This window comes from Drepanopeziza brunnea (genome assembly GCF_022702325.1).
Source record: "Drepanopeziza brunnea f. sp. 'multigermtubi' strain 214-2 chromosome Unknown ctg11, whole genome shotgun sequence".
In the NCBI taxonomy this organism is placed as follows: Eukaryota; Fungi; Ascomycota; class Leotiomycetes; order Helotiales; family Drepanopezizaceae; genus Drepanopeziza; species Drepanopeziza brunnea.
In genome coordinates this window covers 1,680,964-1,698,116 of record NW_027094074.1, presented here as the reverse complement: position 1 = coordinate 1,698,116, position 17,153 = coordinate 1,680,964, and the positions used below count along the sequence as shown (strand labels likewise).

General features: G+C 51.7%; 5 protein-coding genes across 5 annotated transcripts; 3 read left to right on the top strand and 2 right to left on the bottom strand.

Annotated features, from left to right (window-relative positions):
* Nucleotides 1–287: 287 nt before the first annotated feature.
* On the top strand, nt 288–3,761 carry L3040_006600 (uncharacterized protein; the record flags this gene model as incomplete). Its single annotated transcript, XM_007292173.1, has 4 exons — nt 288–703; nt 777–1,941; nt 1,992–3,112; nt 3,161–3,761. The coding sequence occupies 4 exons, from the start codon at nt 288–290 to the stop codon at nt 3,759–3,761; spliced, it is 3,303 nt and encodes a 1,100-aa protein (XP_007292235.1).
* Nucleotides 3,762–4,966: 1,205 nt separating this feature from the next.
* Nucleotides 4,967–8,702, top strand: L3040_006599 (uncharacterized protein; the record flags this gene model as incomplete). Its single annotated transcript, XM_066154172.1, has 5 exons — nt 4,967–5,164; nt 5,332–6,567; nt 6,646–6,697; nt 6,809–8,626; nt 8,677–8,702. The coding sequence occupies 5 exons, from the start codon at nt 4,967–4,969 to the stop codon at nt 8,700–8,702; spliced, it is 3,330 nt and encodes a 1,109-aa protein (XP_066011151.1).
* A 1,784-nt stretch (nt 8,703–10,486) lies between these two features.
* Nucleotides 10,487–12,192, top strand: L3040_006598 (uncharacterized protein; the record flags this gene model as incomplete). Its single annotated transcript, XM_066154171.1, has 13 exons — nt 10,487–10,656; nt 10,720–10,752; nt 10,813–10,977; nt 11,033–11,119; nt 11,175–11,261; nt 11,317–11,400; nt 11,460–11,546; nt 11,606–11,692; nt 11,748–11,831; nt 11,887–11,940; nt 11,997–12,059; nt 12,111–12,129; nt 12,190–12,192. 13 exons carry the CDS (start codon nt 10,487–10,489, stop codon nt 12,190–12,192), a joined length of 1,023 nt encoding a protein of 340 aa, XP_066011150.1.
* A 567-nt stretch (nt 12,193–12,759) lies between these two features.
* Nucleotides 12,760–13,395, bottom strand: L3040_006597 (uncharacterized protein; the record flags this gene model as incomplete). The annotated part of the gene is made up of 1 exon (XM_007292170.2): nt 12,760–13,395. One exon carries the CDS (start codon nt 13,393–13,395, stop codon nt 12,760–12,762), a length of 636 nt encoding a protein of 211 aa, XP_007292232.2.
* Nucleotides 13,396–15,467: 2,072 nt separating this feature from the next.
* On the bottom strand, nt 15,468–16,954 carry L3040_006596 (uncharacterized protein; the record flags this gene model as incomplete). Its single annotated transcript, XM_007292169.1, has 4 exons — nt 15,468–15,511; nt 15,560–16,709; nt 16,759–16,848; nt 16,904–16,954. 4 exons carry the CDS (start codon nt 16,952–16,954, stop codon nt 15,468–15,470), a joined length of 1,335 nt encoding a protein of 444 aa, XP_007292231.1.
* Between the last annotated feature and the right edge of the window lie 199 nt (nt 16,955–17,153).

The window sequence follows — 17,153 nt, the reverse complement described above, 5'->3', positions numbered from 1 at the left end:
TCCTTCCATCTTTTCAAATCAACAGAGGAAAATTTGAGTGCAAAGTGTAGCGAAGATCAATGTAGTGGTGAGTCAGGGTACGATTGGAACAAGGTTCAACGATTGTACGGAGTATAGCTCCTCATGGCCAGACGAGCACAATAAAGCGAACAGGACATCTGCAGAAACCTCATCTTTCAACCAGCACACAGCAGTGGATTTTCCTTCAAGATCACCGCCCACCGTCGAGGTCTACCTTAGATCAGGATCCAGAAGGCGATTTGGACCTGGAGGTCGAGGACCACAGCATGGAGCAAGACCGAGGCAAGACAGGGTCAGATGGCTCCTACGATGAGCAGAGAGATAAAGAGAGCGACATGCTCCCTGACCCTGCTCTGGAAGGCGATAGCCCCGAAGTCACTACGCCCTCGGATGAGGAGCACGAGGGCATGCTGGCCCGCGACATTGGGCGCAAGACGGCCTACTACGACTACGCGGCCGAGAAGCAGCTGAGCCAGGCCGACGCGAAGCTGTTCTACCAGCGCAGCCAGGTGGAGGCACAGAATACCGGGGGCAACAACTGGGGCAACTCGCAGCACTCGCCGACGGGGAGCCCGGTGCTGATGCCGAGGTCGGTGTCGAATGTGTTCGACAAGGAGCAGGCAAGCATGCGGAGGAGTTGGAGTACAAGCTCGATGATGAGCTCGCACGGCGTTCCGCAGAGGTGGGTACTTGCTGATCAGCTTTGGAGAGGGTGGTGTTTTCTGGATCTGTGACGAGCTGATATGTGATGGCAGCTCGGGCAAATTTAGGGCTGGGGCTCCACTGGGACTAGCAGATATGAACAAGTCTCCAGAGAGCAACTTAATACAAGAGCCAAGCTCAATAGCCTTCTCGCAGAATGCGATTGGCACTCACCGCCAGGATTCGCTACCTCAGGCGGACAGATCGGCAAGAGGCCATGATGTACACCCGAGTATACCGCATGAGTCGAAGCCGCTACTAGAGACAGAAGGACTACATGGGGCAGGTGCTGGGGTTGGAGTCGGGTCTGGAGCTGGTGGGTTTGCTCATAACGATGACAATATTACATCGGAGCTCAGCACTATCTACACCAATATCCAAAAAATCCTGGATCTGCGGCACAAGTACATGCGATTGTCCTTGCAGCAAGATGGTGATAACCCCAAGGACGAGCCTAGTTGGAAGATCTACCCTCCGCCTCCTGAACCTGCTTGGTATGAACACGGGTATGAGGAGCGTGACCGAGGGAACGCTACTGCGAATGGCATGGATAGCCAGAATGGCAGTATGTCGAACAGCTTGATTCTTCCCCAAGAGCAAGCCAAGAAAATCGTCGACCACTCCCGAAATATCAGCAGCGCGTCTCAGCCTGATAAGTTGCCCCGGCGAAAGCGGAAACCTGGTCAGGACATTGGCGAGGACTTCTACCTGGAGGATCTCCTCCCTGTCCCAGGGCCCAACGAGATGACGTTCAGTCTCGACGAGAACAGCGTCTACCAAGTCTACGAGAATCCAGAGGCGGTCGAGGCACAAACCCCGGTCATCAACATCCCTAATATCCGGGAGTACTACATGGATCTGGAAGACATCCTCAATATCTCCTCTGATGGTCCATGCAAGAGCTTTGCGTTTCGCCGCTTGCAGTACTTGGAAGGCAAGTTCAATCTCTACGTGCTGCTTAATGAGTACCAAGAGATGGCGGACAGTAAGAGAGTGCCTCACAGAGATTTCTACAATGTGAGAAAGGTCGATACGCACGTTCATCACTCTGCGTGCATGAATCAGAAGCATTTGCTGCGGTTCATCAAGAGTAAGATGAAGAAGTGTCCGGATGAGGTTGTCATGTTTAGGGATGGCAAGCATCTTACGCTCGAGGAGGTATTTCAGAGTATCAATTTGACGGCGTATGATCTTAGTATTGACACGCTTGATATGCACGTAAGTTGACAGACACTGAACGGAAAAGGTAGTGAGCTGACTGTGCTTAGGCCCACACCGACTCCTTCCATCGTTTTGACAAGTTCAACCTCAAGTACAATCCAATTGGAGAGTCGAGACTGAGAACTATCTTCCTCAAGACGGACAACTTCATCAATGGTAGATACCTGGCTGAGATCACCAAGGAAGTGATCTCTGATCTTGAGTCGAGTAAATACCAGATGGCTGAATGGCGTATCTCGATCTACGGCCGAAGTATTGATGAGTGGGACAAGCTTGCTGCGTGGGTCATTGACAACAAGCTCTTCTCCAACAATGTTCGATGGTTGATCCAAGTGCCTCGCCTCTTCGATGTTTACAAGTCTACCGGCTTGATGGACAACTTTGAGCAAGTCATCGTAAATATTTTCCAACCTCTCTTTGAGGTTACGAAAGACCCGACGAGTCATCCCAAACTCCACATCTTTTTGCAAAGAGTTATTGGATTCGACTGTGTCGATGACGAGAGTAAGCCTGAGCGTCGACTGTTCAAGAAGTTCCCAGTGCCAAGGGTTTGGGACTCGAAGCAGAACCCCCCTTACAGCTACTGGATCTACTACTTGTTCTCCAATATGGCCTCCCTGAATGTGTGGCGCAAGCAGCGAGGCTTCAACACCTTCCTTTTGCGTCCTCATGCTGGTGAAGCTGGCGATACAGATCATTTGGCTGCTGCTGTTCTGTGCTGTCACAGTATCAGCCATGGACTGCTGCTGCGCAAGGTTCCTCTTCTACAGTACATCTTCTACCTTGAGCAGATCGGAGTGGCGATGTCGCCTCTGAGCAACAACGCGCTGTTCCTGGCATATGAGCGGAACCCGTTCTTGAGCTACTTTAAGAGAGGCCTCAATGTATCCTTGTCGACTGATGATCCGCTTCAATTCGCATTTACAAAGGAGCCGCTGATTGAGGAGTACTCAGTGGCTGCGCAGATCTACAAGCTGAGTGCTGTGGACATGTGCGAGCTGGCCAAGAACTCGGTTACGCAGAGTGGATTTGAGCATGCTGTTAAGCAGAGATGGTTGGGTCAGGATTACCACTTGCCTGGTGTAAAGGGTAACACTATGGCCAAGACAAATGTGCCCAACATTCGGGAGGGCTTCAGACATGAGACACTCTTGCAGGAGCTTGCGATGTGAGTATTTTCAAATCTCCGATGCAGAGTTTTAGCTAAGGACCGCAGGATTGCACGATACACAGCTGTAGCCACCCCAACAACAGCGGTATCTGGCAAGACAGAGCCTGTACCTACAGCATATATCCCTCCACAAGCTCCTCCCTCCCCAACATCGTCATTGAAGACCAACCTCTCCATCGCCACCGGCAACAGCCATCCCGAGCCAACTCCAACTCCCCAGCACTACCAGCAATTCCCTGCCCAAGCGGCCCGCATCCCTATCTCGCACTCCCAAGCTCAGCTCGACATGATACAGCAGTCGCACGGCAGCCCCATCCAGCGCGCCGTCTCGCGGCCCAACTCCACCATGGCCAGTCCACACATGTCGAGTCTCAATCGCGAGGCGTCGTGGCCGGTATCAGAGGCATTCGGTGATCTTCATCTTTCGGCTAGCGAGCCACGGATCTTTCCAGGAGTGGTGAGCCGGACCCAGAGGAAGGGGAGCGTGAGGATGGGTAGCTCGAGCGAGACGGATGAGGGGAGGGCAATGAAGGGGGTGAAGACTATGGGCGGGTCTCTGAAGGAGAGGGATAAGGCGGGAGAGGAGCAGGAGAGCGATGGGGAAATGGAGGAGGCGGGGGGGCGGGATGAACAGGATTCGACGTAGGAGGGGATTATGAGGAGACGTTTTTAGAGGGGTGGGAGAACTAGAAGTGGGTGAGAGGTGCGGTGGGGTTTGATCTTGCTGCTGGCGCTCGCGGATAATTCATTCCAGCCTTCTCTTTGCTTGATGGGATGGGTGGCTGTTCTTATGGGGGGGGGGGGTTGTAAAGCTAAATAGACAAGACAAAACAAACGTTGACACAAGACCAAACAAAGACAGTCGATACACTGTAAACTTACGATTAGAGTTCCCGAGAACCATACCTAGCTATGATAGATTACTTGACTTGTAACCCCTTCTTCTATTTGCTTCCCGACCTCCTGCTTCCGGTCTGTGGAACAGTTAAGATATTCGCAAACTCCTGTCATAGCTTGTAGTGGACTCGGAGGAATGGCAGGGAAGTTCGTTGTAAGAGAAACTGAGGCAAGGAAACAAGTTGCAGGCTTAGTTATTGTTTTTGATATCAATACCGAGGTCCCTGATATCTGCAGGGAAGGATGCTATGCATAATCCTCGTTCGAGCAGTTTATGCTGGGGAAGAACATGACTTGTCGATCGAATGCTTGTCGTTGGAGATCCTGTGTCACACGTAGATTGCAGGACAGCTGGAAAGCTGGACAGCTGGACAGCTTGATAGCTTGATGACGAGCCCTCCGTTCATTTTACGATAAACGATAATGACGTATATTCTATTTATTAATTGTTAAGTTATCCTTTGACAATCCCGATATATCTCAATATATGAATCCTTGGAGCAACGGTCAGCGGCTCCCACGGTTGTCTAGGCACTTGGGCACTTGGGCACTTGGGCACTTTGGCAACTTTTAAAGAAGCGCTAGCTACGGTAGCGGGGAACGACGTTGGCGTCAACACATTTCCCCTTCGAGGCATCTTGTCAATAGTACCAAATAGCTTGACCATTCCCATCACCGACACTTGCGCTCTCTTTACTCGCTCTCGACTATCTCTTCGGCTCCCGCTCCCGAACGCGCTGCTCTTCAAATTCAGCATCCGCGATCCTCCGACGCACGCCCTCACCTTTGACACAGCCACGCACAGCTCCGAGACGTTGGTGAACCGGAATAGCGGCCTCGAGGTTGGAACGGACCGGCACCGCACAAGGCTGTCTGTCTGTCTTCTGAGCAGGTCGCAGGATAACATAAACACTTCGTCGCCATCCCGAGGCCTTTCTGGACCCGGCTGTGAAGATGGGGTTCCTTGGTGTCTACAAAGCCGTATACGATTACGCCCCTCAAGGTGCTTCCGAGATTGCGATCGCCGAGGGAGATATACTTTATGTGCTGGAGAAGAGCGACGAGGACGACTGGTGGAAGGTGAAGAAGAAGGCGTCTGGGGAAGAGGATGAAGAACCCACGGGTCTTGTCCCGAATAACTACATCGAAGAGGTATGTGCCAGCTTGCCTGCAGTCCCACGCCTGCAGTCCCACGCTCTATGGGATGTTTTGTGGCCCCCTTAGAGATGATGGATTGGTTATACAAAGGGAGACGAGACGCTATGGTTTCGACAAGTCCATGGTAAGCTGGCGATTGCTGTTTGCTAACCATAGAACAGGCACATCCTACACACCATGCTCGTGCGCTTTACGATTACACTAGGCAAACGGATGAAGAGCTCTCTTTCACTGAGGAAGCTGTGCTTGAAGTCTTTGATACCTCTGACCCAGACTGGATCTTAGTCGGATTCCATGGCGAGTATGGCTTTGTGCCTGCTAACTATATTGATATTCAAGACAAGACAGCTCAGCCAGATCATTCGGAACCGCCCCCGCCTAGTCTATCTAGAAGGCCACCTACGGCTGTCGAAGAAGAGTACACGCCCGCTTCACCAGCTTCACCTGCCAGCCCGGTCAACAATCCGGCAGCAGCTCTAGCAGGTATTATCAACCAGCGCAAGAGTTCTGCGCCGGCAGCCCGGGCACACCCAGCACAGTATACCCCCGAAGATTCTGATGAGGATGAAGGACCCCCACCAGCAATGCCTACTCGCCCTATCTCAGTGGCAGTACATCCCGAGTCACATTACGCACGTTCAGCGTCTCCCGCATCTCCATCAGGGCCCCGGATGTCACCACCCTACAATCGAGCTAGTTTAAGCCGAAACATTGACGATGAGGTTGCTTCCCATTTGCAAGGAGGATTCCATATGTACAATATCAACGAAATGGTATCTGTAATGGGCAAGCGAAAGAAAATGCCAACAACTCTGGGTATCAACCTGGCCACTGGTGTTATTCTCATTGCCCCCGAAAAGGCCAGAGATGGCCCTCAAATGACATGGAGTGCTGATAAATTGGCGCATTACTCGATCGAAGGGAAGCACGTATTTCTGGAATTGGTCCGCCCGAGCAAAAGCGTAGATTTCCATGCTGGAGCCAAAGACACTGCTACTGAAATTGTGAGTGCTCTGGGGGAGCTGGCTGGAGCTGTTCGAGCAGAGGGGCTACGCGAGGTTATCATGGCTGGCACGGGCCAATCACAAAAGAAGGGGCAGATTCTCTATGATTTTATGGCCCAGGGAGACGACGAGGTCACGGTTGCTGTGGGCGACGAGATCTATATCGTTGATGACTCGAAAAGCGACGAATGGTGGCAAGTTAAACGGCTTCGAAACGGGAAAGAGGGCGTAGTACCAAGCTCATACGTTGAAGTTACGGGTATGGTATGTGCACCAACTTCGTCCGGTCTCAACGCTGGCAAGTCGGCCGTCGATCAAAACAGGCTCGACGAGGAACGAATGGCGAAGGAGTCTCTTAGAGCAGCTCGGAGGGAGGAAGAGCGAGGGTCAGAGGTAGGCCCTGGAACGCGTTTACCTGCCAGAGATTCCAGTTTATCGGCACGAGACAGTAGTAACCATGATGGGGAACAGAGCAGCAGGAACGAAAGCGGCCGAGACGGACGCTCGAAAACTTCGAAGTCAAGTAAGTAAATTTAAGTTATTGCCTCGTCAAATTCCTCGGGGTTGACTGAGGACATGATATTGCCGTCCTGCATTACAATCGGGCAGATTGTATATATTCTAACATCTACAGAACCTGACCCCGCGAAAGTACGAACCTGGACCGACAGATCGAAGTCGTTCAGCGTCGAGGCACAATTCTTGGCTCTGAAAGATGGCAAGATCAACCTTCACAAAATGAACGGGGTGAAAATTGCCGTGCCCGTGGTGAAGATGTCAGTTGAAGATCTAGAATATGTTGAGCGCGCTACAGGAATATCGCTTGACGAGGACAAACCTCTTTCGGATATCAAGAAACAGCGAGGGCGCACCCCCGAGAACGACAGTACCAGTGCTGGCGCAAGAATCGAGCCCAGGCCAACAAAGCCCGAGTATGACTGGTTTCAATTCTTCCTCTCTTGCGATGTTGCCGTTGGACTATGCGAACGATACGCCCAAGCATTCAACCGGGACTCGATGGATGAGAGTGTTCTACCTGACATCGATGCAACTGTCCTAAGAACATTAGGTATCCGGGAAGGAGACATCATCAAGATCATGAGATTCCTTGACAAGAAGTACAACCGTAGTGGAAAGAGAAACGTCAATTTGGGGGGCGATGAAGCTGGTGATGAATCATCCGTTGGATTATTCTCTGGACCTGGCGGCACTCTCAAGAATAACACCCGAAAAGGCCGTCCAGCGCCCGCTGTACAAACCAATGACATTGTGGATGCGGATGCATTCAAGCAAGGTTCGAATGAGAAGACTGTCCGTGATGGTGTAGCCACGCCACTTACTTCAATGCCAACTCCAGCGAAAAAGGATGAGGATAGACCAGGCTTTGAAGACGATGCGTGGTCGGTCAAGCCTTCCAAACAACAACCTCAGGCCACACAACCACCTCAAACTGCACCTGCACCGGCCCCAGCTACTCTGACAGGTTCCTTTGGGGATTTGTCTTTACTTTCGCAACCTCTTGAACCAACAAAAATCCAGCCAACGCCTCCGGTCGCTCAACCACCCCAACAGCCCCCCCAGCAACAGGCCCCCCCTCAGCCTCAAGGAGCTACGCCGTCGTTCTTCGCTGGAATTGGACAACAGCAAACTGGCCTGCCGCAACAGCAAACTGGTCTGCCGCAACAGCAGGCTACACAGTTCAGTAGCCCGCACTTGGTCAACCAGCTCAACATAGCCCGTCAAAGACCTGCGCCACCTGGGCAATTCCAGAGCCAGGGGTCGCTGATGTTGCCAGCTCCACCAAGTCGTCCGCTATCTGCCCCGCAAGCAAATCAACAAAGCGGTTTCTCCCTGCCACCTTTGCAAGCCCAAAACACTGGAATTCAGAATTCGTCTGGATTCCAGACCCAGATTGCTCCTCCTGGTCAAAGTCTGAATGACATGCGAATGCAACAGCAGCAATATGCCGGGTTCAACGGATCCCAGATGATAAACCAGCCTCAAAATTTCGGCCAAGTACCGCAAAATGGCTTTCAATACCCAGCACAAACTGGCATGCAACCTGGAATATCACAGCCGTTCATGAACAACGGAGGCGGACCTTTCGCTGATTCACGACCGCAGTCATTTGCTCCCCTTCAGCAACAACCAACCGGCTTCCAAAGCTCGTTCGGCCCTGCCCAGCAACGATACTCGCAGCCTGTTGGCGTGAACTCCTTCTTGCCTCCACCTTTACAACCTCAACAAACCGCTATGCCTCAACAACAGCAACAAAATGGCTTCAGTTCCTTCCCTCCCCCACCGATTCCTCCGGTTCCCCAGCAGAACACGGTGATGCCCTTGGTTCCTCAGAAGACTGGCCCGCCACCACCAGTTAGGTTTGGTGTTACGGGTGACACTAAGAAGCTCATGCCTCAGGCTACGGGCCGTAGAGCAAATCTGTCACAAGCAAGTAAGTCACACTGTAGGCTCCAGCTTGACCATCTACTGATTTCTCCACAGCTCCCCAAAACCCCTTTGGTTTCTAGGTCGGCAGCGTTGTACATTCACCAGGCTATCATTTTTCTCGTACTGTAGATTAAGCATGTATGCCATCGTATCAAGATGTTAATACCTTTTTCATTCTGGTTTCTTCCCTTTCCGTGACCTACAGCCCAAGTGATTAGCGACTGGGCCAATGGCAAATCTTATTGATGTATAATCTTTACGTGATGCACTCTTTTGGGGGATGTGCAGGTTATGTGGAACTTGTGTACCGGTTTTCCATTACGAGCGGTCCATCTCATTGGCGATGCAGAACTTCGCTCCTCCGCGGAGAGAGCAGGTCTTAGTGGTCGATTGAATTGAGTTTCGCACGTACTACGGGCTATACCTAGCGTGGTGACTATGATATCGATGTCTTTGCCAGGGCAGGAACAAGGAGCAAGTCGCTCTCGGTCCATCGGCCTCAAATGTGGTTAGCTTCAGGAAAGCAGGCCGAGTTGAAGGCTTGTTATAGAAGCCTGTGCCTCCTCAGCTTCTGCGGACTGTCCTCGCCAAGCGGTGCAGCTCATGCTATTGAAAAGGTATCCAGATGTTTCTTTGCATATTCATGTTGTGCCGGCTTCGGGGCCGTACATGTAAAGGTACCGAATGCCCCCTCTGTGATCAATCATCCATGAACCAACGATCAAAATCAACAAGTGGCTCGTCTGGCAACCCTCGCCCCGGAATGACCGCCCCGGTCTTTATGGGCTATCGGCAGCCTTCGGCAAGTGAGCGTCATGGAATCGGAATCACTGTTTGTGACGGTGCATGCGAGGACCGCTAGGTCTAGATCTAGATCGATAATAGCATCCCACATGGGAAATTCTGTTTCTCAAATGCATGCATCCGTCACTTGCCGGGCCTCGTCTAACTCGCGCGCACTATCCGAAACGGCCATCGAGACTACAAGTCCAAACAGATGCTCGTTACAGCCACAGCCATAGCTACAGCAACAGCAGCAACAGCAGCAGCAGCAATAAAAATAGCAACGGCAATAGCAATAGCAAGCAGCACGGACTTGGTCAAAGTGCTTCTCACCAGGAGGAATCAGCCTCAAGAAATCGCCACCCGTGCTCGGGGCTATTATTGATGGTACAATACCACCGGCACTGGGTCGCACCGCCTGTGGGCTTCTATGGGAAACAACGAGTCAATGTTCGGTTGAAACCTTTGTGAATCTTGTTTCTCTACTCCGTCTCAGGTTCTTCAAGCGACTGTTACCGACGCACGGAGTGTTAAGTGAACCCTCACGTTGATCGCGAGCTTCCATATGTTGGCGCCAGGAAGCAGGAGTGGAGTCCTGGCCTGCTACAACGCGAGCACCAACTGCCTCCAAGTTACAAACTCCTATCTCCGTGTAAAACCCGTGTTTGCTTGCTTGCTTGCTTTGCTTGCTGACTACTTACACATGGCGGCTATTCGTAACTTGGACGGGCGGGTCTCCGGACGCATCGACAGCAGGGAGCATTGACCGTCGCTTGACCATCCAGAAACCGGAAGATGTGCAAGATCGCAACGCAAGGAATTTGGAACGTCTGGTCTGATGCTGAGCTGAATCAGCTGACCGTCACTTCCAAGCACTATAAGGGCACTCCTCACAACCTCTCCTTTAGCCTCACATCACATTCACAGCAATCTTCTCCTTTCTTCCATTCTTACCATCCTTCTCCATCCCATCATTTCATTGACAGGCTTGACGTCTCGATTGAAAATTTCCTCCATTACATTTACTCTTAATTCTTCAAGCCTTTCTTAATAACCCCCCCGACCCCCTACACCCCTCAAAATGCGTGGAGCAACCTTCTTTTCCTATGCGCTGGTCGCACTCACCGTTGGAGTTACCGCCACTCCCGCTGATGTTGATGAGAAGAGAGAAGCCTTCGACATTCCCGGTCTTGCCCTCGCTGCTAAGATCGGCACCGTGAATGACGGAAAGATGTTCGAGGCCCGTGACGGGTAAGGCACCCTTTCCAGCCGGCGAGGTTCACGGCCCAGATATACTAACGGATCGATGTACAGTGCCGCCACAGACCCTATTTTGGCCCTTCCTGCGTATGTCCACCTTAAGTTTCTTTGACAAGATCATAAAGAGAGACTGACCAGACTATACAGTCCCACCCCAGGAGTTCCCCAGGGCCAAGCAGCCCCTGTTGCTGCCTTTATAGCTGCTCGGGTCCCAGCCGCTGCCTCGAAGAGAAGTGAGGTTCGTGCAGCTGCCTCCAAGAGAAGCGAAGTTCGTGCCGCCGCTGCTTCCAAGAGAAGCGAAGTTCGTGCTGCGTATGTTCTCCTAGTTATATTGATAGTTCGAGAAAAAGCTGACCAGATTATAAAGTGCCGCCTCAGGAGCTCCAGCCGCTGCCTCGAAGAGAAGTGAAGTTCGTGCCGCTGCTGCTTCCAAGAGAAGCGAAGTCCGTGCTGCGTATGTTCTCCTAGTTATATTGATAATTTGAGAAAAAGCTGACCAGACTATAAAGTGCCGCCTCGGGAGCTCCAGCCGCTGCCTCGAAGAGAAGTGAAGTTCGTGCCGCCGCTGCTTCCAAGAGAAGCGAAGTTCGTGCTGCGTATGTTCTCCTAGTTATATTGACAGTTCGAGAAAAAGCTGACCAGATTATAAAGTGCCGCTTCAGGAGCCCCAGCCGCTGCCTCGAAGAGAAGTGAAGTTCGTGCCGCTGCTTCTAAGAGAAGCGAAGTCCGTGCTGCGTATGTTCTTCTTTCCAGATATATTGATAGTTCGAGAAAAAGCTGACCAGACTATAAAGTGCCGCTTCAGGAGCCCCAGCCGCTGCCTCGAAGAGAAGTGAAGTTCGTGCCGCTGCTGCTTCCAAGAGAAGCGAAGTCCGTGCTGCGTATGTTCTTCTTTCCAGATATATTGATAGTTCGAGAAAAAGCTGACCAGACTATAAAGTGCCGCTTCAGGAGCCCCAGCCGCTGCCTCGAAGAGAAGTGAAGTTCGTGCCGCTGCTGCTTCCAAGAGAAGCGAAGTCCGTGCTGCGTATGTTCTCCTAGTTATATTGACAGTTCGAGAAAAAGCTGACCAGACTATAAAGTGCCGCTTCAGGAGCCCCAGCCGCTGCCTCGAAGAGAAGTGAAGTTCGTGCCGCTGCTTCCAAGAGAAGCGAAGTCCGTGCTGCGTATGTTCTCCTAGTTATATTAATAGTTCGAGAAAAAGCTGACCAGACTATAAAGTGCCGCCTCAGGAGCTCCAGCCGCTGCCTCGAAGAGAAGCGAAGCCCGTGCTGCGTAGGTCCCAATTTTGACAAGTACGTGGCTAGAGCGTATCTAACAAGCAATTGCAGTGCCTCTAAGCGATCAGTTCTTCCCCGTGCCGCAGCATCCAAGAGATCTGAGGCTCGTGCCGCGTAAGTCAATATCCCAAATTCATTCATTACCAGTCACTAATAAATTCACAGAGCCGCCTCTAACAAGGCTGTAAGTGCTCCCTATTCGCGCTCGCTAATCTCTAAGCGAGTCAATACTGACACCAAGTAGTAGGGGAACTAATCCTTACGAGTCCTAAGCTTTGATTTGAGCGCACAGAATGTGCCAGCAAAAAGATCCAGCATTTCACCTCAGGGTTTAAATGCCTGGTTTCGACAATTGAGCTCGAGCGTTGAAATTCAGTCACTTTCATTTTCTGTATTACAGTCATCATGCGTAGGCCAGCAGAGCTAGTCTTTTCTTTAATAAAATCACTCCGCCAAATACAACTTTCTTCTGTCCAACATCAGTGACTATTGCACATTTTCTTCCGCTCGCGCATCATTTATATTTCGCACTCGTGAATCTTGTTGTAGCATATCATCCCTCGATAGTCATCACACCGCGACAGCTCACTAAGTTTTTCTTCCATCGGCAAGTACCTACACAACAGTCCATTGCACCATTTCATTTTCCAGCCCCCTCCCTTTTTCTTTTCAAACCGACCCCCAACATTCAAAAGCAGACGCCCCTAATCCAAGCCTAGAAGAAACTAGAATCCCAACTCCCCCGCCACCCCCCTCGGTCAAGCGTTCAAACAATACTCGCACCAAAGACAAAGACGACTCGACTAGGTACTTCTCAGGCCCCAGCCTGACACACGGGCCCCGTCCCAATCGCCTGCCTCCCGGCACTCAACCAGATCTTATACACCACTGCCCCTCCCTCTCTCCCTCCCCCTCCCCCTCCTCCAACGACGCCGTCCAGCACGTCTCGCACAAGCAGCTCCTTCCCAGCCCAACCCGGCAGGTAGCCCAAAGCCTGATTCACCACGACCAGCGCCGCCAGCGCCCCGAGCTCAAAGCCGTCCCGTCTCCAGACGCCGCCGGCGCCGGCGCCCGCCCGGAGAATCGTGGCCGCGGTGGTGGTGCTGGTCCTGCGAAGGACAGAGGCGCCGCGCGAGTACAGCGGCTGCGTGAGGACGGCGGTGCAGGCGCCGAGGGCCTGTCGCAGGGGACGGCGCGGCGGCGGCGGTGCTTGCTCTGCGGCGGCGGCGGCGGCGGCGGCGAAGGGATCGGGGCCGAGGTTTGGGGCGTAGAGCGCGGCTTGCTCGAGGTAGTAGGCTGTGGGCTGCTCCGGCTGCTGCTGCTGCTGCTCTCTGGTGCGCTGGTGGGTGCTGGTGTGGAGGGGGGGTGGAGGCCGGGGCGGGTGGTGCGTGTGGAAGCTGGAGAAGGCGTGGAAGGGCTGGGTGGGCGCGATGCCGTTCTCCCAGTTCATGGCTTGACTTTTTGGGGGGTTTGAACTGGATTTGGACTCTGGGATCTTGCGGCTTTTGCGGGTGGAGGCGGGGGGGCTTTTACCCTTTCGGTCTTTTGGAGGAGATGGGTTTTTGCGGAGGGAGGGAGGGGAGAGGCGGCGAATCGAAGGAAGAGTTGGGTGAGTGAGTAAGTAAGTGAGTGAGGCTTTCGCGGGATAAGGAAACGGGCGGAGGAGATGGAAATGATAGAGACGCGAATAATCGTGGCCCAGAAGAGGAGGAGGAGCGAGAGGGGGAGAAGGAGGAAGAGGAGGAAGAGGAGCAAGAGGATTGTTATTGATGCCCATGAGGTTTGAGATGGAGGGTCACTCAGTCAGTCAGTCAGGTCGGTAAGGTCCCTTGTTGAAATCTGAAACGGCGAATCTTTTTTTTTCTTCTTCATTTTTTTGACTCAGATGATCCATGGATATAGCATCGAGAGATGCGCAACATGTAATGTATATATGTTATGTATATATATGATGTTTCGGACGGCGAATCCCTTTCCCTTCCTTTTTTGGTAACCCTGACATTCCATCTCAGCAGTGCCAAGCTGAATGTCAATAAGAGACGGCTAAGATAGGCGAGCAGAGCTCGGCCTAGTAAAACTCTGCTATACGAGGGAGAAAAGAAAAGAAAAGAAAAGAAACACTGCGAAAGCAATCGAGCATCCAGAGTTCAATCTCTAACTGATGGATCAGATAATCGCAGAAGAAGAATAAGAAGGATGGAATACTGGTCTCGGTATTAACATTCCCGCAGCTTCCACGCTGGTTCAGACCAAGTGCGTGTGTGTTTGTTTGTTACAAGTCTTGATCGATGAAAGCTTTTTTGTCTGTCCATTGTGTTTGCTCTGCTCGGTTAGTTAGAAAGGGGATGCCTAAATAGGCAGTAGTAAGTAAGTAGTTCATGTGATGCTGAAACCAGCAGGGTTTGTCTTGGGAAAGTGAGTCATCCGATAATCCGAATGCCTTTATACGATTATACAACAAGGAATGATGCAAAAAACATGCAGAAAAAATGATAAGAATAAGCGGCCGTGCCAGAAATGATGAAGTGGAACCTGTGAGACTAGGAAACTAAAGCGATTCCCTATCACAAGAGAAAGATCGGTATCCTAAGCGTTTGAGCCGGCGAATGCCAGATAACTGGCAACTAGCTTGCACAACGTATTTCAACGTGAGCATACTCGCTCTCTACTAAGACGCCACCAAGGTGGACCACAGCGACGAGGCCGCACGCAGACCCACCGGGACCCTTGTTCGTAGTCAAAGATCTATCCAGGCGAAGAGAATGGGGAATAGGAAGGGGCAGACATCCTCGATGTGTGCGTCAGAACAGGGTTGAGGAAGCTCTATTATCTGGCTCGGTGGAAAGGGCTGGTCGTCGGATCACGACAGCTGGGCCGAAGCCAGCGACTTGACACCGAACCAACCGCGCAAGAAGCAGTTGCGGCATTCCATATCAAAACCCCGTTTTTGAACCGGGAGCACCAGCATAGAACGAAGGAGTCATGTTTGTGAAAGGGCAAAATTCATGGATAGGAGAGAAACCGAAGTGTAAACCATATTTATAAGAAGACAAAAGATCCATGGGTATGAGGAAAACAGAGATGCAATTCATAGAATGCCTCGTATCCAGGTCGGAAACAGAGAAGTACGGAAATGCGCATAGGGAGAACGCGATAGTATACCTTTTATCAAGGACTTGAAATTACCGCTGGTACGTGAAGAAAAATTGTCGGCGGGGACTTTGGTGGAATTTTGTATACAAAAAACTATACCGCTGAGCCTACTTCCATGGCAGATCGTACCAGGCTGGCCATACGTAGCTGGGGCCGCGGACGTCAACCAACGACCAGAACCACGAGACGAAAAGAGTCAAGCAAATTTCCCAAGATCATCCAGCACATACAGATGACAAAGATTCACGCAAATAATAGCAAGGTATCGGGTGGCAAAAAGCTGATTGCGTTATACATACTCGCCTCTCATCTAAAAGCGAGGCTGAGGGAATCAATACACAGAGAAACGCTCTAAAGCGCGAGAACCGCTCAAATACCAAGAGAGAATTCAACGCCCACGTCAATTTCACGAGCTGCGTATAATTAGCCGCTATCCAATGGAAGGGTGTGAAAGTAATTACCCATCTTCACAACCTTCGAGAACTGCACAGATTTCTCTGCTGCGGTTTGTAGATCGTCAATAGAGAAGATCTTGAGACCAGCATCGCTGATCAACTTGTGTGCAGCCTCCATGTTGGTTCCTTGCAGTCTGGCGATGATGGGGATACTAAGGTTCATGCTTTCGACAACACTAATCAGACCCTGAGCAATGGCATCACATCTCACAATACCCCCGAAAATGTTGACGAAGATAGCGGTGACCTTGGGATCGCTGGTGATGAGGGTGAAAGCCTCCCGGATGGCTTGAGGAGTAGCTCCACCACCAACATCTAGGAAGTTGGCAGGCTCGCCCCCGTTCAGCTTGATGATGTCCATGGTGGCCATCGCAAGACCGGCACCGTTGACTAAGCATCCAATATCACCCCCAAGCTTGATAAAGTTCAATCCGCTCTCAGCTGCCTTGACCTCATCGGCATCCTCTTGGGCGGTGTCGCGCCACGAGAAGACCTCCTTTTGGCGGAAGTCAGCGTTGTCATCAAAACCAAGCTTGGCATCCATGGCAAGAACCTGATGGTCGGAGGTCTCAGAGAGAGGATTGATCTCGATCTGGGTCGCATCTTTCTCCATGAAGACCTTGTACAGCTTCTGGATGGTATCCTTGGCGTCCTCGATGCATTGCTCGCTGAAACCGAGATCAGTAGCGATCTTTCGTGCCATCTCATCGGTGACGCCCTTGTGGATGTCCACATGTGTAGTAGTGATAGCCTCGGGTGTCTCCTTTGCAACGTTCTCGATATCCATGCCTCCTTGCGATGAAGACACGATAACTGGTCCCTGAGAAGCACGATCCATCAAAATCGCCAGATAGAACTCTCGGCGGGCGAATTTACGCTCGCAGATGTAGACGGAGCTGCAGATACGTCCCTGGGCTCCAGTTTGCTTGGTTACAAGCTTGTGGCCGATCATCTGTTCTGCGAACATCTTGGCCTCTGTTGGAGAGTAGATAACGCGAACACCTCCCTTTAAGCCATTGTCGAATGTGCCCTTTCCTCGTCCTCCGGCAAGAACCTGTGCCTTGATAACCATATCATCGCCGCCAATCTTCTTCGCAATGGCCTCGGCTTCGGCAGCAGTTTTCGCAACTGAACCTTGGGGAACACCAATGCCGTACTGTCCCGAATGAGCTTTTTGCCTTCCTGACCCATGTAGATCCGCGTACCTGTCTCAAGAGATCTGCAGAGAGATACTCATGTATACTCAAAGCTCTCTTCTGTTGCGCAACACCAGCTAATCGTGACGGGGAGTAGGTCTTGGGGGAAGTTGTTAGTATTTTTGACAGCCAGAAAGGGGCCGGGCATTCTTACCTTGGTGGACTTCAAAGCCGCAAAGGGCCGGCTACGTGCGAGCTTGAACATGGTGACGGGAGTGTAGATACACAATGCCGTCAATTGCAAATGGAAAAAAGAAGTTTAGTGGTCGCGAGCTTTAGAATCCTTTTCGGATTGGGACGGAACGGATGCGAGAGCTTTCGGGACTACGGCGGCCGACAAACCCCCCGTGAACTCTGCTTGTTTTACTACTCGCGGATTCTCGAAATAGCCCCGACAAGACCTC